We start from the raw sequence: 27,054 nt of genomic DNA, 5'->3' as shown, positions 1-27,054 counted from the left end.
CAATTTAAAGTTAAGACGAGAGATGATGCTTTTCTGGATGATACCTTCAAAATGTAACAATTGTTGACTTACGAACTCAAAACAAGACTCTACACTACATAACAGATCAAATCATTTTAATTTGCTTGGAATGCAATGCTAAGAACTGACATTCCCTTATGCACCATAGAATTATTTGTATTATATATTCATTTAATTGAATTCAAACATTCGAAGAAATATGGACAATAGGCAGACGGCTGATGAATAGAATTCATAAACACAATAAAACACCACACAAGGGAAATATTACGACAAAGTATATACTTTATTTCAGGCCAATTTCAAAGTATCATATGAAGAAAGATATAATGTAACAGAATTTATTTTTCTAAAACACATGCACATATCAAAAAAAAAAAAAAAATGAACAGATCATTACTGAATATAAATTCATTTCATGTGCATTTAGAAAAACTCTAAATACAAAATCCTTTAACTTGTGATTAGTTCTACTGCTACAGTCAACAGCTAATATGCTCCGACAGTTACACTCTAAGTAAGCATAAAATCAGGTTTGTGTGACAAAATGAATCGTTTGCGTCAAAATGAAAACTCTAGCCGTGCAATACAAGCACTGTGGTGTACCACTCATTTTAGTTGCATTGTTCTCACCAACACTGTTCATCCATCTTAAATCCATCGATTTAATGATCAGTAAAATCAAAACTAAAAAGAGGTTTCTCACACAGAATAAAAAAAAAAAAAAAAAAATTGTTCATGTCTTCTAATCTAATATATATATATATTTATATATATTTATATATGTATGTATAGTGTTCCATCAAGTTAATGCTACCAATTTAATATTGGCTGGCAACAGAATTGGTGTCATCCTGCAAGGCCTCGACCAATGGCATGCACAGCAGGCTGATTATTCAAAGGTTACTGCAGTAATGCAAAAATGTAGTCATTGTGTAAACATAAAAATAACATGATTTATAACAGAATTGTCAGTGTGTTGTCTCCACTGCGGCTGTAGCAGTTTCTTAATCGGAGTATGTAAACATGTGAGTGCTTGTAGGAGAATCACTTGCTTCTCTGTTCTGAAACCTCGTCCTTTAAAAAAAAATCTCAGGGTTAGTCACTCCAAACAGCCGTCTAAAAAAAGTAAAAGGCTACACCTACTCATACGTCCGGTAACACTTAAAACGTACATCTTTTTTTTTTTTTCTTTTTCCTCATTAGCTTATACAGTTCAGTTTGTTCATACAGAGGCTGATTTACAAATCATAACCATTCCTGGACTCTGAAGATGGAAGCGAAAATAAGTGTTAGTGTCTTTACATCAAAAAAAAAAAGGAAAAAAAAAAAAAAAAACATCTTTGGAATCTGCCACAACAATTCCTGACTGAGATAACTGATTGTTTCTTAATTATTTCACACACACACACGCACACACAAAAAAAAAATCAATCTGTGTAATTTGCCACCATCAATCAGACCCTGACCTTCTACATCACCCCTTGACTTGACTCTTAAACCTGCTCAAACTAGCCGTAGCCTACAAGCTCCTCGTTTAAACACTCACAGGATGGCACAGAGCGCTCCCTTCAGCTCCCTCTGCAGGAAGACACTTGAAAACATTAAAACTCTTGTATACTGTATTGTGTCACAAGGTTTAATTGATCAAAGAGCTATAGTTTCTGCTGAGCCTACAGATCTGCCTTTTTTTTTTTTTTTTTTGGTTAATGTTTAGGAGAAAAAAAAAAATTGTAAAAGCTGCAGGTGATCAACAAAACAAAAAATACAATAACACTAATATGTATAAAGTAAAGCAGACACAAGAGAATCAGATAAATGGTTTTCACAACTAAATCAATCTGTGTCTCGGCGGATTTGATCTTAGTGACGATACTGGCTGACCCTGTTAAAACATACGTTTCAATTCATCTATGAGAGAAAAAACAAAAGCGACATGCGGTTTGATCTACGCTAACGTACATATGCAGTAACCTAAAAATAAAACACTAAAAAGATAAAACAAATGAACGATGAATTAGGCTTTGATAAGACTGATACAAAGCTAGGGTTAAAAAATAGAAAGATCCCTAAATCCCCTAGTGTTTAAAACAAAACAAATACATTTTTGATTACTTGAACGTTTGAGGAAAATGTGGCTGATGTCTCCGAACGCAGCCTAATGCTCTCTGCCGCGGGACAGAGACGTGGGTAAATTGTTCGCGCTGCTCGCGTCTCAAAAAAAAAAAAAATACAACTGAAGGCACTTGATCTATCAAAGGTTTAACTTAGACTTGCTGGCACAGCCAAGCAGCAATGTAGTCGGTCCCCAGGTTCAAACCTCAAACCCACCCCCCACCCACCCCACCCACCCCCAACAGCAAAGCCAACATGTTCAAACTGGGCCTCACGTCACCTTTACTCCAAATCAGTATTGTTCTTTACGCTTCGAATACATCATTTTTGGTTTCTCAGGCTTGTTAGGAAAAATAAAAACACACACAAACAACAACAAGATAAAAAAAAAAAAAAAAAAAAAGATCAAAAAGTAAAGCTACTTAAACTAAATGCAAATAGTCCCAAACACAGTTAAGTAGTGCTGCTTCATGCTGTATTGCAGGAAAGAGAGGCTCCAGAGGCTCCGGGTGATAACTGAGAGTTGCAGTCCTTGCAGAAGAGTACATGCACCCGCACAGTTCAGCTATGAGGGGAGACCGGAGGTGGAGGTGGAGGTGGAGGTGGAGGGGAGGGTTAGCGATCCCCTTTTGCTCTGGGTAAATATGCCCTAGATTCACTTACAGACCTGTGAAAGATTTGGGGACCCTTGCATAATTGTCTGTTCATAGGCCAGCCTTGAAGACACAGACAAAATAAAGAGATAACACGCCAGTGGAGAGAACAGAACAATACTGCCTGAAAAGAGGTTGGCCTTGCACGCTGAGACAGACGCAGAAGTCCGGAGAGGCTCGCTGAAATGTCTGGTAAAAGCATCTATGAATCCTTCACAGATTAGAGCAGGCAGGAGTTCAGAGTGTAGTGGAGAGGAGTGAGGATGCGCCCCCGCTCAGCTCTTCTATAACCATGTGAGGAAGCTCTCCTTGTCGATCTTGGTACCTGCCAGCACTGACTCCATGTCGTTGAGAATGTCGGAGCTCAGCGCCTCCTGCAGGCTGGGCATCAGCTCTTCGCCCTCCACCGCCATGCTCTCGCTCTCCAGGGTGCCCAGGTCCACGTCTGTCCCCGGGATGGTGTCCAGGTAGTCGGGGAAACGGCTGGGCTGCGTCGTCATGGAGGGCGGCAGCGGATCCCCTGGTGGACAGGAAAAAAAAAAAAAAAAAGATGAAGTTGGAAAATGTACAGAGTAATATTCCAATTTAATTTGATTGTGATCACGTAAACAACACGTGGAACATTCCGGTAAGTAGTCTGTGTATACGGAGGACTCTGAACATTGCACCTTTATTAGATTGTTTTATTCCAGTTTACAACACACAGGCGTGTTGTTTGTTTCTAGTATCTGTGTGTTGTACACAAACCAACCAGTCAGTCAACAAGGCTGCAGAAGAAGAGGCACGTCCAAAAGAAAAAAAGGCCCCGTTTGTGCTCGGACGGAGAAAACACACCTACTTTTAAATATTATGAAAGACTTGGATGCCAACAGGTCTTTACACAGATGTCTCGACGGAGATCGTTTCCAGAAGGTGGTTAAAGGAATGAAAGTGGGAGGAGGTGTTTGTGCGTTCAGACGCTGGTGGGAAACTTCTTGCATGTAAACATGAGTTTTAGAGGAATATTAACTAGAGCCAGTGTATTTTTCAGAATAATAAAATATACCAGATATGTAGTGATTGAGGCAGTGTTTGCTTTGGAACCGAATCAATAAAAAAAAAAAAAAAAAGAAAAACGAAGCTACAGAAACCAAATCCGAGCAAAGGTCCGTCGAACTATAAACTGACTGATGACTCAGTTTCCAGGCTCACCTGTGTCCATCTCATCCACGCTGTTGAGGAAGTCATCTGGAGTGCGTGGGACGCTGTAGCTGCTCATACTCAAGCCGCTGTCTGTGCTCTCATCCCTGGAGTGGTAGGTTCCGCTGGAAACGCAAGAACGAAGGAGGCTGGGTTACAAACTGCTAATAAAACATCACATTTCCAAATGCAAATAAAAAGTTTTCCGTGTAAACTTACTGAGCTTCGCTTAACTCTACTGAAAATGTGAATTTTATTTATCAACGTCACAAAGCAAAAGTTGTCTAAAGTTTTAAAATAAGTTTTATGCGTTGTTACATGTTGGTAACTTTTTTTGTAATATACAGAGAAACAGTCCCCGTGTCCACATATGAGGACATTCTTAGGTCCTACTAATCCCAAATACCTTCGAGAAATTAAAAATTCACACCGAACTAAAGCTCAGGTTAAACAGTTCCATTTATGTGAATGGATAATTCGCAGCGACGCCACTGTTAGAGGACATCACCGTTTCTGCCTTCTGCTATTCTAATACTGGAAAAAGAGCAACAATGAAAGGGGGCAACAGAGACAAAGGGGGAGAGAGGAGACATTTGACAAGCCTATACTAATTAGCAGAAAAATATGTAGGCAGAGTATGGCAGAAGCAGGATGAATGAGGCCATTGTGAGAGCAGGGGAGTGGAGGCAACAGGGGGAGGAGGGGAGATTAGGTTGGCCTGTCTACTGACTGGACCACATGTTCTCATGGCCTGCTTGCTATTCAGCTCTTTCCTCACTTTGTCTGCTCGCAGGAGAACTAGAGCTTGAACTGCGAGGAATGATTTCCCAGAATGCCACGAAGCAACACTCACAGAAAGAGAAACTTCCTTTAAGTGCAGCTGTTGTCACATCTATAATCAATCCACCAGACTTTTACGTTTTTACAGCTCGAGATGTGGCAGTTGAATAATGTAGAGATTTTATTTATTTTTATTTTTTTATCCTCAACTTGCGCCGCCACTGCTCTCGTGTCATTGCAGCAGTCGTACACCAGAGGTCATCATTGTGCAGTGAACTCCGGCTCAGATGTGCTGCTCTGAATGAGTCATTACCATGTGAAGAGGGTTAAGCTCACAGACTGGCCTTCTGTTTTTACTACTTGTGCGACTCGGAGAGTTCTCACCAGAGCTCAAACTCAAACAGCCGAGCGCAGAAGATTCTCGCAGACATGATACATTAAGTCTGACGAGCTGAACCAGAACGGGAGCTCTCGCCAAGTCAGCTGACGTCAATCAGATCGCGCCGCGCCGGGGGGAAGATTTCCTCCATTTGCTCTTTGGAGCTCACGCCCCGGGTTCTGTGTCGAACTAACCTGTTGAGGAATGGGTCAGAGCTGTTGGCGGTCATGGTCCGGGCGTCCTGGGCCATGGGGGAGGACACGGGGTTCGTGCCGCCATCTTGATCCATACTGGTGGGCAGCTGGTTCCTTAGAGCGAGTTCCTGTGGATGATAAGAGCAAAAACCCCATGAGAACGGCATCAACCCCGCCCGTAACCTCAGAAGCTAATTATACACAGCTACAGCTTCATGAAAACATTTCAGAACTACACCCCTTGCTGCTCTGCTGTGTCTGCATAAAATGTAAAATTAAGAAACACAGACCGAAGGCCAACATGTTGCTTTCCATTGCTCCCTTAAGAGAGTGTCATATTACATGAGGGGCCGGCCACAGTCGGAGACAATTGTTTTCTACACACGCTGCATCAGATAAGACTGAGGATATGAAGTCATGTTGTTCTTTATCACCTCCTTTCCTCTAAGTCCTTGAATGGGAAGGTGACGTGACTTAACCGGTGGCACTGTTCTGAGATTTTGTTAAAGTTTTATAAGGAAACAGGAAAAAAAAAAACAGATGGCCTACATGTATGAAATAAATGAACTCCGCGCACCATGAGGCTGTTGTGTTGTCATTTGGAATCTTACTAGCTTAGACGCACTTACGAGTACGAGTAAACCGAAAGTTACAGAGATTTAAATCACAGCCGTGAGCCAAACTAGACCTGACAAACAAACACAATAGTTGACGAGCTGCAGGAGTAACACTGCTCCACATATTCAACCATAAAGCACCTTTGTTTATTTCCAACCTGCTACAATATCAGTCTGTTGTCACTCCTTGTTTAGAGGAGGCGCTTGCACGCACTGTGTTTGTGTTTGTAACAGTTATAGTAACTTTTCGTTTTGCGTCACATGGTCACTTTCTCGTATTCTTATGTCCATGTCTGGTCACATATATGTTCTGTTACCTTGAGACAAAACGATTTCCCTGCAGGGATCAATAAAGTGATGTTGAATCTTAAAACCTGGCCTCGTATTGAACTCTGTGATCTTAAAGCACGTCTGCGGCAGGTTTAAGTTAAACTTATCTCCGGGGTTCAGACTAAAGCACAGGTGCAGTAAAGCCACAGCTCCTGAGGACACAGCGGTGCGGTTCAAGTGATCCACGCAGCCATTCTTCATCACACTCCTGCCATGTGGAATAAATCGGAGTGTTTTGCCCCAAAGTTGAACTCCCTACATAACCATATACTCTGCACGGTTACACAATTTTCCCCCCATAATCTCACACTACAATATTTGCGAATGCACTGCAGCCTCCATAAACCACACAAAGGAAAGGTTTGTGTGAGGTTTACTGGAATCTATGGCGATAGTCTGGTGGAGGCCCTCTTTAAATGTATATAACCTGGTCTGGATTTCCTTTCCCACTTTTTTTTTTTTTTTTAATCTTCTGGCGATTGTTCAACTGAGACGTTTTCTTTACAAATGCAATTGTTGAACAGTTCTTGTTTACATGTACGCAAGTGCAGAAAATACACGGACTGAAACTACTCTGCTACCCTAAAATCTCTGCTGAAATGCATTTAAAGCATCTGAGAGCTATTTAAGGTTTGGAAACCCAGGACAAACTAAATCTATAAAATCTTATTGCTCCGACTCCAAGTAAGGACGGCGCAAATCTTTTCCTCTTTACAGCCTGGGCTGCATGTACACAATCGGGTCACTTCCTACACTGAACTTTAAACAACCCGTGTGAACAGTATGGTAAACAAAGTCACCAGCACTCTCATTCATAATCATAAAGCTCGGTTTCTGGTGTTATGACACTGCCTTGAGTAAACCACTGGTTGTGCTGCACCTCCGCTGTGTGGGCGGCGCTGTGACACATCGCCGTTAGGAAGTGATAAACTCACCACAGATGACTCACAAGACTTCATTGCAGGGCAGTGTAACAATAAAGTCGGATCAAAGTGGCTTAAAGTTCCACCTCTGTACCTACAAATGATGACCCACATTTAAAGGTACTCGAGAATATGTTTTGCTATATAAACATTTTGCTGTAGCAGTGATTCAGCCCGTTTGAGGTTCAGCGTCTTCCTGCTACACTAACAGGAACAAACTGAAAGTGTTTAATGTCCCTTCAGACTACAGCACATCCCCGGAGTCCTGAATGTTCCTCAAATGCTTTGACTGTGATTCCTGACCTGTGGTCTCTGCCGCAGCAGATCCTGTTGCTTCAGTCCGAGTCTGTCCTTGCCCAGTCTTTCGATCTGCTGCAGCCTCAACTGGTTGTTGCCTCCCATGACTCCGGTGTGGGTGCTGGAGGGCAGATGGCCGCCCTGTTTCACTGGGGCGCTCTGGGAGATCCTCTGCTGGTTCAGGGCTGCAAGAGAGATCAAATCTGCTGTCAGCATACGATGAAGTGTACAGACACTAGTGTTCATGTGCATTGATAATCTTTTTTTTTTTTGGACTGTAACCTGACGGCTAAGTTTGATTTTTTTTCCCAGAGGAAAAAAAACAAAAAAAACAAATGGGCCTCAGTGAAAGTGACACTTTTCTTGTTTGGGCTTTAGGCTATTAAGATGCGTGAAGCTTTGAGCTTTCAATAAAAACAAAAAAATGACATCCTACATGCATGATCTCCGTCGGACTACAAAACACAGTGCACCTCTGCCCTGCAACTACACCTTTCTGAATGCTTGGCTGCGTTTAAACAACTGCATAACAAGACCGGCAACTTCAGTGTCTTTCTACAAGGTGAACTGGTAAAGAGAGGATCCAGTGCAGCAGGTTGTGTGGGAGGGAAGGCCCAGCACAAGTTTCCTCCTAGTGTCTGAAACTATTCCTGTAAGACCTGATCCCCCTCCCACTCACTGACTAAGACAGGCTTTGTTAGTTTTGTACATTGCATCATGGCATGCCTTATCCTTTCATTGTGCGTTTTGTTTCCTTCTAAACAAATCGCAGATTATCCTCCAAGACTGACTGCCTCCTTGCCCCGGCCTGACGGGCGCACTTCAGCCGGTTTAATGAATGCCTCATGGGCGCATTGTGCTCGCAAATTAATTTAATATAGACCTACGTCACACTTTTAAGTTTCCAGTTTTGTTCACACGACTAATTGCATTGTGCGCTCGCAAGCAAATTGCATGTTTACAATATCAGGACAAAAGTGTTTGTTTTGGAAACACGGCTGTCACCCAGCGAAATCCTTTGTTATTCTTTGCTGTAGGGCTGGGTCTCATAAACATAAGTTTAAATTAATTCTGCAATCTATGCATGCAAAGTAGGTCACACATTTTATCAGTGCAGCGGACAGAGGGACTGCGAGGGGTGTAACAGTAATGGAACCAATGAGCAGGGCTGTTTGCTTATGTGCTCGGAGCACCAACCAAAACAAAGCCCGGACGGAGGGGACGATTTTCATGCGGGGCTGCGTGTCTGTGCTGCCCTGCCCGCCCCGGCACCTTTCTCATCACCATTCAATCACTGTCTGTTTACACTATTGCGGGAGCTGAATGAACCCTGGCTGAGGGCTCTCCCTGGGAAGCACTGGAGGCCCCACCCTGCCCCCTCCTCCTCCTCCTCCTCCTCATCCCCCCCACCCCCACCCACCCACCCACCCTCTCTCAATCCACAACAACCCCACCCCGGCGCATGCACACAAACACAGCCACAGACCCGCCTCTGCTCTCCCACACACACACACACACACACACACACACACATCAACTGGGTCCATGGGAGAGCGTGTTACTCCTCTCCGCTTCTTATCTTTGGCAGATACTGAGGCCTTTTGTGGTCGGATCACTCCGCCAGCAGGGCACCGTTAACTGCTCCCATGATGGAGTTTGCTCCGCATGGGACGTGTCAGCAGCTGTGCTTCTGTTAAGGAGCGAGCTTTGAAGAAGAGTTTGCGTTTGCGCGACGGGAGGCGCAGGGTAAGGTTTGCTGAATCACAAGGCCACAGACATGCCCTTTTTTTTTTTTTTTTTTACACTATGATAATGACAACAGCATTTTACTCACAACGGGTCAGTAGCAAAAAAAAAAAAAAAAAGACAAGAGGCCACAATCGGGCAGTGAAACCGAAACCGATTTGGGGGAAGCTGTCCCGCAAAATTACCCCCTGAAACATCCAGCCTCTGTTGTATTTTACAGAACAGGACAATAAACCCGGTTGTCTTACGGGCCTATTGTGGGCACCAACGTTGGAATTAAGTGGAATTTTCCTACAGGAGTTTCTGCTGAATCACCAAGTCAAGGACTCCTTTCCCTCAAAGACCAAACAATAACCAATGTTACTATGAAACTATGCACAAACAATGAAGATATCAAAGTAAGGAATTACAACTGTGAGTGCGATGGGTGCAAAGGACAGGTTCACTTCAGGGACAGATTAATAAAAAGATTAAATCAAAAAAACAGTCCCCAGGTAATGATGGATTTCCTGCTGAGCCTTATAAAGAATATAAAGACATTTAGGCCCCAGTGGTGGAGAAAGGACTCACACCAGCAACATTTAATCATTCTGAAGAAAGACAAAGACATAAAGGACCAATCAGCGTGCTTCATGTGGGTTGTGAAATATTGACAGAAGTGTTGGCTCCACATGTTCAACAAGTTTTACCTGTTAGTATACATGGAAACAGATAACACGAGGAAATTAATAAATTTAATGTGGCTTGCTCAATCTAAAAGTGTTCCCACAGCAGCCATCTCCCTACAGCCTCTGAGAAACCCTGGCTGTCAGTATTAAGACGTATACAGGAATCAAGGGAAAAACAACAACACAGTTGGTTGTTATGTGCGGATGACGTCCTAGCTGTAGTGACACTGAGACGTCTCTGCCACACTTGATGGAAACTATTCAGTCCTACTCTGAACTGTCAGGCTCCACAATTAATTGAAGTCTGAGGTAATGCCACTGACTTCATTATATCACCCTTACATGCTGGAAAAAGCTGAATTTGAGTGGATACCTAAAGGCATCAGGGAGAGCTGCCCTGGTTAAACTTTTACAAAAAAATAAAACTGGAGAAGTGAGCAAAGATTAAACCTAAATTCAAAATGATCAAAATGACAATATAGATATAATTATCTAGTGATGATGTTGCCAATCACCATTTAGTGCAAAGAAGGGCAACACAACAAATCGACTTCTAGTCCTCACTAGGGAAGTATGGGCCCAAGTGCATCAAATGTATAAGGTGTCGCACTACGTACAGCCATACACTTGTTGGTAAAGTGTCAGTGTACTGGAAGCAGTGGCACTCAAGATGTTAAAATGAACAAAAATGGACGATTTATGTCTTATGAGGAATTAATTTGTCAATTAACACTTGAAGGGAACCAATATTTTTGGAAATATTTACAAATCAGTGATTGTGTAAAATCTCCATTTCATGTTTTGGGCTATATGAATACACCGCCGGAGTCCTGCACAGCTTCACAATTTTGTAAACCAACACATTTTTCAGTGGGGAGTCCACCAATGTGAAGTTGTTGTGGTTGAGGGACCTGGCAACAGATACGCTGGCAGGCTGTGGGAAGTATGCAGGGAAGTTCACACAGATTATACACAGATATTACCGTTCCCTGGTGAGCTTCCATACAATCAAACTGCTGCGCTGTTTCTGCACTTTACATGTCAGTGTACATTAGCGGCTCCGGTTTGGGTAAAAGTCGTGAACTTCCTGAGTGAATGGTTTTTGGCTCAACAGCCTCCCCTGACTCATGTCATGTGCCTACTAGGAGACAATCTTAATTACCAAATGTATCTAAAAGAACATCATCTTCTGTTGCCATGGTGGGTCTGATTACAGCCTCCAGAGTGATTTTAAGACAGCGGAAAGCGGCTTTTATCTGCTAATCTGAGGCAGCGGATGGATGCAATGGTGGACGTGTCATCCCATGAAGCTATGCTCTGTGGAAGGATAGGCGAAATGGAAGACGGGAACTTTTTTTTTGGTGTTATGCAATAATACATGTAAATAATTCTAGTAAAAAACTCTTGGTTCAAGTTATCTGTTCCATTTACAATGTGTGTAACTTAAATAGTAATAATATTAGTTAATATCAAGAGTTTTTTTTATTTCACTTTCAAATAATTGGATTCTGGATTCCTTATAATGTTAATTCCCTATAAGTTTTATATTTGTTTGGGTTTTATAATCGCACTTTTATGATATGTCAGAGGACGTCTACACCAAAAACTACACCTTGTTTATATGTTTCTTAAACAAAAAAACATAAAATTTTAAATGACAAAAAAAATGAACAAAAACCAGAGGCTACTAAAGGCTAAGAAGACAGAATGCGTGGGGGCATTTGTGTGGTTTAAGTCAGCAGCACATACAGGTGGCGATTGCCAGCGAACCAGGCAGATAAGAGACAAGTTAATGCCGTCTGCCTTTTGTCTTCTTCACGCACTCCTGCAAGACAACGAGCCGGCAACACAACCCCCCCCCTTATCTCGGCGATCACACTGGCAGGCATATTACACCACAAGATCACCTGGGGCAGGTAAAGGCTGTGGGTGTGCCAGCTGTGGGAAGTACTCTATGTGACCAGGGCACAGCACCTTTGAAGGCTCGGTAAATATTTGTCTGCTGTCGATTTAACAAGTTTAAAAAAAGGTCCCTTTGGAAGGTGTTGTGTTTCTAGCGTCAAGATAAGCAAAGAGGAGAAACAGTCTGGATGTGATAAACACCGGTTTTATCATCTTGTACTGCAGTAAGGTCTGAGAAAAGCCAGCCTGTGTTGACATGGCTCTGAATGGGAGAGAAAGAATAAAGCCAGTCAGGCAATATCAACAGTGCGGCTGAATGAAATCAATACACCGGTACAGGACTGTGTTCAATTTATTTAATTTAAACTTTTACTAAAGATTAAGCTGCGACTAAAATATATTGATCCCTATAAAAGTTCACCTATGTTACAAATAAGGGTTAAGGTTTGTTGATCATCTAAACCCCATGAACCATTGTTTGTGAAATAACCAGGTCAAGTATAAGTTTTCAATGCTTTTAACATAAAAAAAAAACAAAATAAAAAAGTCAGTTTACCTCTATTGTTTCAGAAATCGTTAAAAACTTAATAAATAACCGACAGTTTAAAGTTTCTCCTGCTTCCTCGTCAAACTATTAACTATTCCGTGGCCCTAATAAGGTGCCAGCTGTTCTGGTGAAGCCCTGAAAACATCACATGATACGTGTTAACAGCTTAACGTTACGGCGTCAAAACAAAACAACGCTGGGCTTTTTGTGCAACATCCTCCTAAGTTTTTATTTCCTCCTTGCTGCTCTTCCAGAGTAGTATGCACGAAAAAACAACATACCCACATTAGCCAGCGCGCCCCCCCACCCCCTCCTCCCCTCCCCTCCTCCTCCCCCCCTTTTTGAACCCAGTCACAGAGCACTCACGGCTTGTTCGCTGCTCACCACCTCTTTGGATCTTAAAGAGGATGCATGCTTATCCCATCGGCATTTTCCCTCTGTTCCTCCGTTTTTCTTTCTTCCCCCTTTTCGCCTTGCCTCTCCCCCTCCCCTCCCCTCCCCCCTCCCAACTCCCCTCTCACCCTCCCAACTCCCCTCTCACATTGGAGTTCTTTGACTGAAAAGGTCTGGAACAGATTAAGAGTTGGACGACAGAATAAAGAGGCCTGGCACAGACTCAAGTCTGTCTGGAGCTCCAGCAGAATGGGGCTGTGCCTGCGCTGGGCCTCACACGGGGGAAAGGCAGCCGGCAACAACCCTCAGTTAAAGGCACTCTGCTGCTTTTCTTCTCAAAGCTCAAATTAGCCTCCATTATCAAAGCAGCTGGCTTATGATTGGAGACCTACATGGCAGCGGTTAGAACTTTCTGAAGCGAAGGAGCTCGTTTTTATATAATAATGAAAAAAAACACGATCGAGATGAAGTATTCCTTCCAGCACCAGACCACACTGGAAAAATTAAATAAGCTATATTTAAATAATGTAATTTTTTTTTTAAAAAAAGTAACAAACAACTGCAAAACAACATATAAAGAGTATAAAGTTATAAATGTGAAAGTTAAGATTTTTTAAAGCACAGAAAAAACTTGATCTCGGTTGAACCAAATTATCCCCTATAGCACATAATGAGTTAACAGTCTGTCTCTTTCTCCCTCTCACTGGCTTTCAGGGGCCCAGCAGCCTTGTGTGTTCAAGACTTATAAATCTTCAAAGAGCTGTGCCGATCAGAGCCTCCATCTCGTCCCAGCTGCCCCACACCCCTTACAACTCTGTTTTGAACTTTCCCGTCTGCCTTCAGACTGGCACACACAATTGCTTACAGAAAAACTGCCCGGCCCGATAAAAACCAACGCTAAAATTAAACAGGATAACAGGCCGCACGCTGATTCACACATGTTGCCTTTGTGAACCGGGGTGAGCTTCCCCCCGGGGGGAACGCTGCTGTAATGAAAGGATGGCACCTGAAGCATAAATGAGTCAGAGTGACATAAGCAGGGGTCTTCATCTCTTGGAAGTCCTCTTGGCACACAGGAGGATTAGCTCATTCCCATGGACACAGAAGACTCAACACATGTACACGGCTCTGTCACTAATTCACCGACATCCGCCACCGCGCTCTGAAAGCTAACTGTCAAACTTTAGCTCGGCCCGGGGGGATTAATGGCCAACTCAGCTGTTGTGCCAACACTAAAATGGCTGACAAAAGGTTAGGTGTGAATTTAAAGGGTGGGGGGGGGGGTTTGGAGAAATCTGGTTTCGACCAGCAATGCTACAAGACTTAGTCAGTGCAGGGAGAATTATGAATCATGCAAAGTTGAAATTCCTATAATAAATTAACCTCACTTTCTACTGGAGCTCTGCTGGTGAAGTGTGTCTTTAATAAACGATGATGCAGAGTGAGTTACTGCTAAAAGCCCCTTATAAAATAAGGCAATTTTTTTTTTTTTATGATTGTATTTTCTTTAATCAAAAACCAAACTAGGAAAGAAAGCCCAGTGGACAGCGGACATACCATAGCGTGGCTCAAGTCGTGGGTCCAGCCAGGATGTAGTCTTGTTCTTGTGGTTTATGTAGTAAATTTCTCCCTCTGATGTAATTGCTTGTTCCCAGCCGTCAGGGAGTGGACCTTAGGTATGACAGGTAAAATTAACTTTAAAGAGAGATTTTACTTTATCAGTATAATTATGCAACACATGAAGAAGCAAAGTCCCACCCCTTTTGCCTGGACCCCGACAGGACTTACTTTAGAGAGATAATATGTGAGGTTTTGAATGGCAAGAGCCAAAAAGGTTTTTGATCCTATTTGAATCGTGCCAATAATGAAACATATGATGTTTGGCAATTAAAAATATGATGTTAAAAAGTAAAGAAATTGTGTGTATATGATTAATGGTGCACACTATAGCGCTTTTCTACCTTATTGGTACTCAAAGTGCTTTACAATGTTCTTCAGTCACACTTTCAGACACTTAGAGCCCAATGACACTTCAACTGGCCTTCAGTAAACTAGGGACTAAACCGCCAACCCTGCGCTACACATTTAAAAGTTTTTCTCAATCCATAAGGTACCCAGGTGCACCTGAAGACTGTGAAACATCAATAATATTACATATGGTACAGTACAGGCCAAAAGTTCTGAAACAACATCAAGTTTCTACATATAAAACCATAGTTTCATTGGTATACTTAAAATAAAAATAAACGTTATTATATAACGAGTAACTTATCCAAAGACATTTTTACTATAATTATCAGGTATTTGAGTTTTTCTTTCTTCAAAGTAACCTCCTTTAACGTTGCTTTAACAACATCATGGCACATACGAGGCTTTCGTTCCACAACAGATATTCGTATCCAGACTCTGAAAAAAGTGAATAATGGAAACTGTGATTTGTTTTTGTTTTTACTTTTGCACTGAAGTTGTCGTCTCAACCCAGAAACTAAGCCCTTCTACTTTTCTTTTGCTGACAATTATTCAACAATAGTCTGATAACATTAATGTTCATCTACGAGGTAAACTGAGGAAAATGGTTCATGTCAATAAAAGCAAAGTGTGATCATGCAGTGAATTCATCCCAGAATACACAGAACTCATGCTGGTTTTTAAGAAAGGCATCGTGAACAGAAACTTAAAAGCTGCTCTTTCATATAATTAGAGCAACGTGTGACTTTATTGACTCGCAGAATTATTTTTCCTTTTAAACTGAGATAAATCAAATGTGTAACTCATGGAACAGTTTGACCAGAAAAATTTCTAATCAGTGACATACTCAAAGGAGGCCCACAAAACTTCACCTCTTTATAGCAAAGTTAAATAACCATGGCAACATAATTACATCACATTGTAGTTATATATGTGCCCTTGCTAGGATATAAAAAATAAATGATCCAAGACGAATATCTGCTCATCATTTTTTACCTGTGAATAAATAATTGTTATCTATCACTGATAACACGCAAGCCAGTCTGTCAGCATTTACTACTTTTTTTTTTTTTTTGTAGATTGTCTTGGTAGATAGAACAGTGATCCTCAGAGATACTTCATCTGTACACACACACACACACACGCACGATCGGTGAGTCACCGAGCTCCCAAACATGTCAGACAGGACCTGTAGCGTTCTGCCTCCTCGGTCTTACCTCACCTAGGGCAAATTCCAACTGCACGGACAGAAGTGAGGTACACCGAGTAGACGTGTAAGAACGAGACTGTACCTGACTCCTATACTGTAAGTGAAAGCAAGCAGAGGCCCCGGCATAACTGTAATAATTCACTGTTGTGTTCTGTATCTGCAGTGATTCAGAGTTTAACGCTGAAACCACGGAAATGACATGCCACGCTCTGCTTCTTCCAGAGAAATCAACCTTAACGAAAAGAAACTCATACACACCGGTGGCTGGGTTCATGATATTCTGCTGCTGGACTGGAACAGAGCTGGGAGGGGGGGCCTGGTTCATCTGGAGCAGGGCCTTACGTGGATCCTGCCAAGTGGTGGTCTGATCGATGTGACTGTAAGGAGACGAGAAAGACACACAAAAAAAAAAAGTAAAAAAAATGAAGTAATCAGTAGTAAGTTCAAACTAAGGGCCGCGTCCATGTGAAGGAGAAGGTCACGTGCAGGAACTGATGACTCAGAGCAGTTTCAACAGGCTCCTTGATGAAAACACTGGCTCTAACCCCGGCTTTCTGTAAATGACGACTGTTCCAGGAAGCCAAACTGATGGGGGATGAGTTTGGATCTACAATTTGATATAGGTTTGCACAAGGCACTCACTCTTAGTTAAAATCAGGCCGAGAGATCTTTAGCTAGAACTGAGAAGGGAAGTCACAAATAAGGCAAAACAGTAGATGACAGTGGAAAATAAATCACGCCGAAGACGTCTCGAAAATGTCCAAGAGGCGGTAATTGGTTTCAAAACAACTATTGTAACGTCAAACAATGTTGCTCCATCTATTTTCTGGCTCATCTTTGCTGGGACAGGAGCGGGGAGCTGGAGGGAGGGGAGGGGAGAGGGTGGGGGGTGGGGGGGTGGGGGGGGGGGGGGGGGGCATTGTGTTGCGTTCTGTGAAGGCATTGATAATTAGTGCTTTGTTGGTACTTGTTGCTTGATTAAGATGGAAAGCTAATACAGGAAGCCCTCCTCTCCCGAGCAGGACCCTCTCTATTGAGGGAGGGTCAGTCCCAGGGCTCAACGCAGGGGGTCCTTTTTCCTGGAAGCGGCTCGGACACTGCGGAGTGTCAGGGGCTTTAACAATCTGGCGCCACATTTACAAAGCTTTCACCTGCTTGACAAAGGCACAGACTGAGCTACGACCTAAAACCCCACTATTCACTTGTTCTTTTTTTTTTTTTTTGTTTTTTCTGAACCATCCCGTTTAAGGGACCCCTCCTCATCCCGGTTTATGCAACACCACAACTCTTGCATTCATATTGTAGCGGTGACTGAATTATTTCACGACAAAAAATAAATAAATAAAGAGTTTTTTTCGTAACGCAATTAAATAACAGGCATCTATTACAGCCAATGTTCTGGCCGCGTCCTTCCACCCACTGCGCTTCTTTACAACTCGCCGTTAATTTGATCCCAAAGCGCCATTAGCACACATTTTGGAACAGCTGGGTTGAAGTGAGAGATTCGGAGAGTTTCTCTTGGCCTCTGCGGTAATCCCAGCCTGCCTGTCTGCTCTCTATCCCAGGCCAGAGAGCGAGAGGGCCTGACTCAGCACTCCTCCCCCTGACACAATGCAACCCATTTTGAAGCCCCCTCTTGTTTATGCTTTATTGATCAAAGGAGCTGCCAAATCCCCTACCAAAAAAACCCTCCCCCCCTAGCCCTCACACACACACACACACACACACAAACACCACAAACCAGGCAAAATAGCTGGAACTGCTCAGACTGGAGGGGGCCCTTGAGAAAGAGAGGTCACAGGGAGCGGGGATGGGAGGGGGGGGGACGGCTACAGAAAAGAAAAAAGAAAAAAAAAAAAGAAGTGAAAGGGTTAAAAACAGGAGCGACTCTTCTGAATTCCATTGGCTATGAGTTGCTGTGGTTCTGTTACAGTTTGGGTGCCCACCCCGCCCCCTTTTCGCTACCTCCTTCCCACTCTGGAAACTATGACATTTATTATAGAGAGAGAAGGGAAGAACAAGGGGAGGAGACTGGGAGACGAGCGCTGGGATAAGGAGAGGGGAGAGTTTATTGTAAATGAGAGGCCTGCACATCCTGGCACACCAATGCCAAACAGAAACACTAATACAAGTGAAAAAAAAAGAGAAAAAAATCCCCTCGCAGACTGAAATATATAACCACGCAGCCTCGGAGATATCTCAATTTCCGGGTCGTGCACAGATGAAAGTACAAATATTGAATTTTCTATCAAACACAAAGCTTGAGATACTAACTTTTGTTGCTCGAATCAATCTAAACAGTTGTAAACAAAGCCTCAGTTCAAAATAGGGGCAGTGATAATCACAAACCCCTGTGATGAAATCCCGCACGCAACGGGAGCTTCCAACTCAGCACGGCACTGTATTCGACGAGCCCACATGTGGGAACTGAGAGGCCTGGTAAATGAGTTACTAAGATCCAGTAACTCATCACCAGGTTTTAAAACTAAAAGGTAATCTATTCACTCAACCTGCCCCGAACCCGATATGGTCAGCTATACGGCGCTTCCTGTAGGCGATATGTCTAAAACAAAACAATGTCATGGCAACTGTCGGGGCGGCTGGAGGCCACCAGTTGCTGTTAGGAATTGCTGATGATCTGCGCCCTCGGCGCGGTCGCAACTGCTCGGTGTTGTCTTTACATGTCTCTGACACCACGACAAGCTCGGCAAGGCAGGCCGCCGCACCCTCCCCCCCCAAAATGCATCCCCGGGGCAGGGCACTGGACACCGAGAAAAAACAGTTGTGGGTCTGGCCTCGTCCGCACAAACGGAGACACGATTGGAAAAAAAAAAAAAAAATGTTTGGATTTTCTAGTCTGCCGCTTCCCCGAGTTGTTACGACCGAGATGTTTAAATTAAACCCCGAGTCTTTACAAAGCCGTGCGGTTCCACGCAGAGCAGGAAAGACGACTACAATCAACAAGTGCTTTATTTGTCCCGGTGTGACTTTGTACCAGCTAGCTTCTGCTGCTAATCTTCACCGAGTAACAAAACAACAAATCTTCGCGGTCTCTTTTCAAAGCAAAAGGGACGACGCAGCTGCCTTATTCTATTTCTGTCGAGTATCTTTCACTATTTCCAAAGACCTTACTTGAGCGCTTCAAGAAGGTTATTTGATTTTTTTTTTTTTCCCAATACAGTTGATGACATGTCAAAGTGGTGGATACGGCCATCGCCTCATGACTGATATTCCATGAATCACCAAACCGTAGGGGAAACCATCTTTAAAATCATGAGGTACAGGAGCCAAGAAGAGCGCAGCGGTTCAAATGTGACCCTTTATCAACTCTATGAGCTGAAAAGTTTTCAGCAAATCTTTGCTTGGGCTGTCATCGTGCTTCACTGCCACTTAGCAGAGCGGGACTTCAACCAGCCCAGCAGTTAACCTCTGTTTGACTGATGGCCCAGTTATCAAAGTGGCATTTATTGTGCCAATGTTATTTATAACGCGTCTTGGTGAGGAGGAGGGACGGGGACCTTTCGCATAAAGGTTAAACTTGACTTTGTTTAAATGATTGGGCTTTTAGATTTTCCGTCACATGAGTCATCCCTCTTCAACGTGTGTCACTTCCTACTTTAAGTTCATTCAATATTCCAAACGTTTTCACTGGATTGAGCTTCAAGAAGTGACTTGAAGCCAACGAAAAAAGCCTGAACGCTGCACACGACTTCATCTGATCACTGTAGTATGATGAACCAGCGTGACAAACTCTGCTTGTGAAAACTGTGGCGTTTACATCCGACTTTTAGGGAAAACGTTATCACCTTAAATGTCTCCAAATACGCTCTGCTACCTGTAAAACAGCAGCTCAAAGCCCGACTGGAGGCCAGGATGACTGTTTATTCCAGAGGAACGGGCTCTTTTTTGGAAGCCAGATGTCAAAAAAAGCTGCATTTCACTTGTGTAAAACATGGGAGTGGAGCTGAGGGGAGTGAAACACTCCCTGAGCTGAGTTGTCAAATGTTAAAAATGGGATCCTCAGGCCACAGGGGCTCCACCCAGGGAGTATGTGCTCGGAAGGTGGTTGAAGCCAATGGCTAAAGAGTGCACTGAGGGAGGCCAGATGTAATCAGGCCGCTGAGATGAGAACGGCCACCTCCACTCCGGTTGACTGGGGATGCCTGGGTGCCTCTCTATCAGCAGGACATCATCAAGAGAGATTATTGCGGCAACCTCTGTGACCCTATTGTGGATTTAAGTTTCCCTTTGAAGGACGGTTAGCCGCTGACTACGTTGTGCATAAGCACTTAATAAGTCAGCGGACTCACACGTATAATTAACGGGGAAATCAGACATTTATACAGGTTAAATAAAAATCACGCGTCACCCAACAACTTGCGTACAAATGTTCCTTCATTTTGTTATTGAGGCTCCCTGTGCCGGGAGTATTTTTGGAAACTAAACCCACCCCGAGAGGGCCCACTTCTCAGATACTACATCTCTGTGGAGATGCCCCCGGTGACAGTGGAGGCATTGATGTCTGAAACAGAGGTGTTACATCAAGACTTCGGTAAACACTAGCCTGACTTTCTCACAGTCCCGTTTGTGTACTGAGCTGACAGGCCACAGCGGAACAGGAAGGTTCTTGTCTGTGTGTGGTCAATAAACCAAAAGTTTGTCAAACACAAAGTTGCTCCAAATGAGGGTTTCACGCAGCGTTAGGGCCGAGTCTTCCCAGCGCCATTTGTGACTGACCAAGTGGTTCGAAGCAGCTTAAGTGTGAAATCCAACGTGGATATTGATCATTTTAAGCTTTACGCACATGGAAGTCACAAAACAACACCGGAAACATTAAATGCTTTAGCTTTATATACGTTTACTTTTGGGTGTGTATTCATAAATTAGATAAATCACTTAATTTTGCTACATTATTGATCATCACGTGGAAATATACAATTTTTTCATTAAGTTTAAAACAAGTTCCCATAATTTACTGTGGAACTGACATAAAAAATAATAAAAAAAAACAGCACAGATTTGAAACTTATTGTCACAGATAATAAGAGCATAAGGTCCCAATAAACACTTTGACCTTTCCTGCTCAAATACAGGGTCTCTGACTTGTACGTGGCGCAACAGATGTTCAGGAAACCGCAGACAGTCTGCTCGGTGTCTGTTTAGTGTTCCTATTATTTGGGACTGTGCAGCATTACAGTGTAAAAAGAGAAATAAATAAATAATAAAAACACACAGGATATAAATTGAATTTTTTTTTTTTTTTAAAAAAAACAACAAAGAAAAGAATTTCCCAAATCTCGTCTCCTTAATTAATCTGATCATTTCTAGTCACTGTTAACTAGTGGACTATTGTGTTTGTGGGAAAGCAGACACATCTAAACATTTCCAATTGAGGAAAGACAAAAGCGTCCATCAACACATGGCTCTACCTGCCCCTGGGGGCACACAATAGCTCCCCCCCCCTCAAAGCTTCCCTCTGCTCAGGGCCGACTTCCCACGAACTAAAAGCTCTTTCAAAGCTGCATTTAATAAGCGCCCGGAAACAGTGATTACCCCTCCTAGTTCACCGGTGTGTCTAAATTAGAAACCTTCATTAGTTTATGACCCAGCCCTTGAGAGCAGCCCTGCCCCCCCTCCTCCCTCCCTCCCTCCCTCCCTCCCTCCCCTCTCCGTCCCAGCACCAAGCAAGGTGACCCAACCTCCGCGCCCCCGCTGTCATAAATCAAAGGCCACAGCAAACTGCTGGAAGAAAGAGGAGGAAAGGTCAACAGACTTTGTTGACACTCTCCCAAGTCTTTGTTTTTATGTAACAGCCAAAACAAAAAAAAAATAAATAAGAGATCATTTTCAGGATGACTCATATTTGACCCGTGTTTCTATTAAGGCTGCGACTACCAATAATCAGCATTTACTGTTAAAATGTGTGTCTTTGTTTACTTCTTCTTCATGATCAAAGGGAAAGGAAAAGTCAAACCATCCAACTTCTCAGAAAAGAAAAAACCCGTAAACGTTTCAGGTGCGAGGAAGGCGGTGAGACAAAGCCACTGCTCTCCCGCCGCCATCTTTATACTTCATGTCAGCCATTTGTCTATTTTGGGAAGACTCACATGAGTCTCAACAGGCCTGTGGTCTGAATAAAGACGACTGTTTCACTGCTGGGACAAAGGGAGGGCCAGAATTTCTCTTCTAGTCATCTCCACATGGCTGCCATTTAACTCCATTGACACAAAAGAGGCACCATCACAGAGCCACGGCTCCATTCATACCGAAGCGGATCCCGACTCTTAAAGGGAGGGCGAGCGTCGGCATCCGAAGGGGCTGCCGTGACTCGCCGGGGCCGAACTTTACTAACTAAACGGCGAGGAAGGAAGGAGGAATCGTGTTTTTTTTTTTTTTTTTTTTTAAAAACAAAAGGGGGGGAAAAAACTTTCACCGCAAGTTGATTTATCTCTAAGGACAACAGCGGTCACCAGCGTGAAATGTGAGCCCCCACTCTCCGCTCCACTCTGCAGGCTGGTGGCCGATTCCCCACCCCCACCAGACCGTCCACCCACCCAACCCACCCACACACACACACACACACCGTCCTGCTCTGCTTCACTCCCTCTGCAACACTCCTCAGTCGGACAACCCCTGTTTATAAATAGGGGAGTGTCTTTTCCAGCAGCTCTGCCGAGGCCGCCTTTATTCCAGATCAGATATCTGCACTTTGATGTGCGGGGTATGGAAGACGTCTCCTTCGCGGTTTCCTTACTAGAACACAAACACCGTGTACCTCACTTAGTCCGGCGGTAAAACCTGTCAGTTCCTCACTAAGCCTCGGCTTAAGATAAAAAGCGAGAAGCTGATTTGGAACCCACACGAGATATACGTGTTGTTTTTTTTTTCTTGTTTACCATTTGTTTTTAAGAGCCGGCTACACATTTATATCAGAAATTAAAAGTGAATAGTTCTTTTTGTAGAGAAAAACAACATGCATTAACAGTTGCTGTAAACCTAAGTTGTGAAAGCGCCGTCTTATTTTATATATTGCACCTTTATCAGTGTTTATGACTTCGTGCGTGCAAAACGCCCTCGGTCTTGGCGAAGGTCTTCGTGTAGTATTTTCTGTATCAGATTCTAGATTTTGTGTCTCAAACAGTTAAGAAATCGATCAATCATAGCGGCAAACAGAAACTCATCTCGAACCAAATTACGTAACGGTTCCATAAAAACTGGCTTTTTCACGGGTGACATATTCTTACAAACACGAACTGAATGTTGCAGCGAACTCTTTGTAAACAACTCCAATAATCCTGGGAGAGTGCGAGTATATAGTATTTTCATTCGTCTACCTCCCAGTCTGTGCTTTTTTCCTCTCTTTCTTTCTTTTTACAATTTTAGAAGAGCCTTCTCAAAACGATCCAGATGTTCTCCAGATGTGCGACCTTAAAACATCTGGTAATGAAAGCTCTTTCTTTTCTTTCTTTTTTTTTTTGATCCAAGTAAATTTGAGGCTATCATGTTTGTTCTGACTCCGTGTCAGGGAGTAACTTTTCCTAGAACTGACGTTTTGCCTCCGAGAGGAGTAAGAATGACGACTTTCAGTGTCAGACCTCCTCTAAACACGAGCAGCTGAGCATCTCATAAACTTTGGAACATTTCACAACGAGGCAGATTACATTACCATAAATTGTTGACAAGGACGTCACTTTTTATGAATAATTCAACCGGACTTTCCGCAAAACGAAAGAAGAAAAGAAAAGAAACTAAAAGGAGGCCGACAACCCAGCGTGTTAAGAGTTACCGATACACTCTGACGAACCTATGGGCCTTCGGTGTACCGAAAGTTTTAAAAAGTTTACTCTAATGTGGAGAAGATCTGCCGGGGAGCAGATGAGTTTTGCAGAACTGTCTGTCCTTTGCTGTCTGGGGCAGCTACAGAGGTCCATTGTCTCTTCTGAAACCTGAGACTAAGAAAAGGAGCACTACATACAGCAACAGTCCCTCAAAAGAGATCTCTTGTTTGCAGATACCACCAAATTTAATAACCTACAATTTAACTATTGCCATTGTCTCTTTGTGAGCACACTGCCCGCTATTGTGCACTGTAGCAGATCTGAAAATAATTGTCAGCATAATGAGCGGAGCTGCAGCAGGAGAGGCCGATCTCAGGACCACTTCTTTGGCGACTTGGGTCGTTTTAATGTTTACCATCACGATTCCATCCTTTTCAACAAAGTTCATTTTCAAAATAAATCTCTACATTGTCCACATCTCTGTAAAACCTTGGCAAGATACTGTATAAAGTACAACTTTAAAGTGAACAGTGTATGTTAATGAACAGACCTGTTATCTGTTGACCATTTAAATGCAACCATTTTGTTTAATGGACTCATCTTGAATTGCTGCAATCTGACATATGATACAAAAGAAAGGAGTGATGATAACAGCCCTCGTAAAAATGATGCAACATACATTTACCATAACTTGGACTATGAATCATCAGCATTATAACACTAATGGTCATAGAAAATTAATTTATTACTCCTGATGTGACCACGTTTAACAAAGACATATAAACGGAGACATATTGATGACTTTTAAAAAAGCCTTCTCTTAAGCTCTTATGGTAGAACACTAGACACTTGTCGCCATCACACTGCACTTACTTGAGGAAGTATCTCTGGCCAGAGGCGGTCTTGGCCATCTCCCACCCGGTGGGCAGGGGCACGTCATCGGGGATCTCGTAAGAAGACTGGCGCAGATGTTGAGGCGAGGCACCTGCCGGGGGCATGCCGGGCAGGGAGCCGCCGGACACAGTTCCCAACTGCAGGGAGGCTGGGGACGAGTGTGCGCGGACGTGGTGGGGGGTGAGCACGCCGCCACTCCCCGCATCAGTGCTGGCCTGTGTTTGGGTCGGGAGAGAGTGCGAATTCAGTACCACGACCCTTTCAACTTATGTTTCAGCTTTAGGCAACTTAAAACAATGGTAAAAACTTCACAACAAAAGGTTAGTTTCGTAATTTTGCAATCCAAAAACTTGCAGTCCACCGAGGCCTGCTCACAAATGAAATAGAAACAGCTGTAAAAGTTTCAGAAACTTCTTATACATTCAAACCACTTGCATGGTCCTCAGTTCTATTCATGTGCATGTGTAGGCAAGTTTGAGTGTCATTCAGGTCCGGGAAGGGGGATGGGGGGGGTCTGAGGCCTCTGAGGTACAGAGAAGAGGTACAGCGCATGCGCACCGATTACAAAACCTCCGGAGCCCCCACAGCAGAGATGGGGTGAGGCTGGAGGGGTTTGTATGGACATGTATACATGTATGGAAGTGTTAAAATATTACAGTTGACGAACCTCTTTGAACTGTAACACTTTAGAATTGTAATCATATTGTTCTAATCGCATAAAGTTGTTTAAAAAGTGAAGGGGGAGGGGGGTTAGAGACAATATTGGACAAATTCATCCATCATGTGATTTGTGTTTTTTAATAAGAAATCTCAGCCTCAAAAAAAAAAGAAAAAAAAGGATCCTAATTAGTTTATTCCTATGCAGTTGCTAAACGTCTCGAAATACATTCATGAGTTACCAACCAAAACATCCACACACGTATCTGCTATCCCGTGTTGTTTCAGTGGCAACACACTGAAAAGTTTTTCCAGTTGTTGTAAGTCCATTAATACGAGCTCAGTCACGCACGTTTATTTTCAAGAAAACAGGTTTAACAGGAGCTAATAGGAAATACTTAAAAGACCAGTTAATACAATTTTGTTTATGTTGTTTTTTTAGGATGTCATGACGAATAGTAGCAACTTCCAATTGTGGTATATATGTAACTTTAAAAGAAAAAGAAAATAATAATAAAAAAAAAAATCTTGAAGGCTGAATGTATACAGAGTAACTATTAGCGGTCTGGCTGTCACGTAGTGCAGGCCGGAGCCCACAGGATGGGCCCTGATTTAATTGATTCCTACGAAGGGGCAGAGGAGAAACAGGGCGGGCTTACTTGTCTGGAATGGGACTTTGGTTCTGGGGGGTTGAAGAAGGAGTCTGGCAGCTTCCTCATCCTCATGGGCACCGACGGCGGTGGCACATTGCCGCTTTTCGGGTTCATCACGGCGTTAAACAGCGCCTCCAGGTCAGTCTGAGAGTCGCCCCGTACGTGGACGATCTGGTGTCCGGCCGGAGGGTTGTGCTGGCTCGGATCCATTTTCCCCAAAAAACTGTCTGCGAACTTTACGCGTCCCAGGAAAAAAAAGAAAAAAAAAAAAGAAAGAAAAAGTCGCGTTCAAAAACTTGACAAAAAGAAACTTGAGCCAAATCCCAAACTTCTTTCTTTCTTTTTTTTCACGCAGCAGGAAATCTGGAAAATCTCGACGACACTCAGAAAAAGTTATCCAGAGTCATTCTAAAGTTTAGTAGCCGAGTACTACTTTCTGTTCTTCTGAAGTGTGTTAGCTGTCGAAATCTGCAATGAAACACAGAGTTTTCCTGTTGTTTCCTGCTGGCATACTTGTGAGTGTAACAAAGCGCATATCTACTCCACACTGGAATCTATGTTGTCGTCCGGCCCCAACTTTCAGCCTCCAAAAAAAAAAAAAAAAAAAAAAAAAAGTCACAAAAGACGAGAAAAACACAACAAACTCTTGGCTGGACTAGTCCAACTTTTTCTGCGTTTCGGCTAAGCTGAAGCTGCCGTGAATTATCTTTCAAGAGAGAAATAGTTAGCAGAACAAATCTCCGCAGCTCACTTACTAGAAAAAAAAAAGTTTTGCTTCAGTCGGGTCTCAGCTTTGGGCAGGACATCAAACTTTATGACTCATGATGTCTGCTCCAGGGGCGGGGCTTGGCTTTAATTGGGACAGGAGTCTTTAAAGGTACAGTCGGTGCAGCTCGGGAGGACTCATTTATTCCGATACCTTCCACATTTAACCGCAAAACAATAATATAATCAGTGTTGAATTTGCACCAAATTTGTTTTTAAAAAATGGCACCTTTTTAATATTTAAAACTTACAAACTCTCATGTTATTGAATTTTGTCAATCATCCCTTGTTTTAAAAAGTCATAATTGACTTAATTCAGCCCAAAATTGTCAAACACACAATTTTTATCATCTAGTATTGTTTTTCACCTCATATCTAACTTGTT

The 27,054-nt window shown here is 43.0% G+C and overlaps 1 protein-coding gene across 2 annotated transcripts; it reads right to left on the bottom strand.

Annotated features, from left to right (window-relative positions):
- Window positions 1–288: 288 nt before the first annotated feature.
- Window positions 289–26,709, bottom strand: yap1 (Yes1 associated transcriptional regulator). Of its 2 annotated transcripts, XM_047593974.1 has the most exons (8): window positions 25,911–26,708; window positions 24,574–24,809; window positions 16,181–16,299; window positions 14,302–14,415; window positions 7,495–7,673; window positions 5,322–5,449; window positions 3,981–4,093; window positions 289–3,309 (listed from the first exon to the last, which is right to left on the bottom strand). In XM_047593974.1, the coding sequence occupies exons 1-8, from the start codon at window positions 26,112–26,114 to the stop codon at window positions 3,074–3,076; spliced, it is 1,329 nt and encodes a 442-aa protein (XP_047449930.1). In that variant the 5' UTR covers window positions 26,115–26,708; the 3' UTR covers window positions 289–3,073. The 2 variants fall into 2 exon arrangements, with proteins under 2 accessions (XP_047449930.1, XP_047449931.1); XM_047593975.1 differs by lacking the exon at window positions 14,302–14,415 and having other exon boundaries at window positions 25,911–26,709.
- Between the last annotated feature and the right edge of the window lie 345 nt (window positions 26,710–27,054).

This window comes from Mugil cephalus, chromosome 9 (assembly GCF_022458985.1).
Source record: "Mugil cephalus isolate CIBA_MC_2020 chromosome 9, CIBA_Mcephalus_1.1, whole genome shotgun sequence".
In the NCBI taxonomy this organism is placed as follows: Eukaryota; Metazoa; Chordata; class Actinopteri; order Mugiliformes; family Mugilidae; genus Mugil; species Mugil cephalus.
The sequence above is the reverse complement of the archived record's forward strand: the minus strand, read 5'-3'. Positions and strand labels throughout refer to the sequence as shown.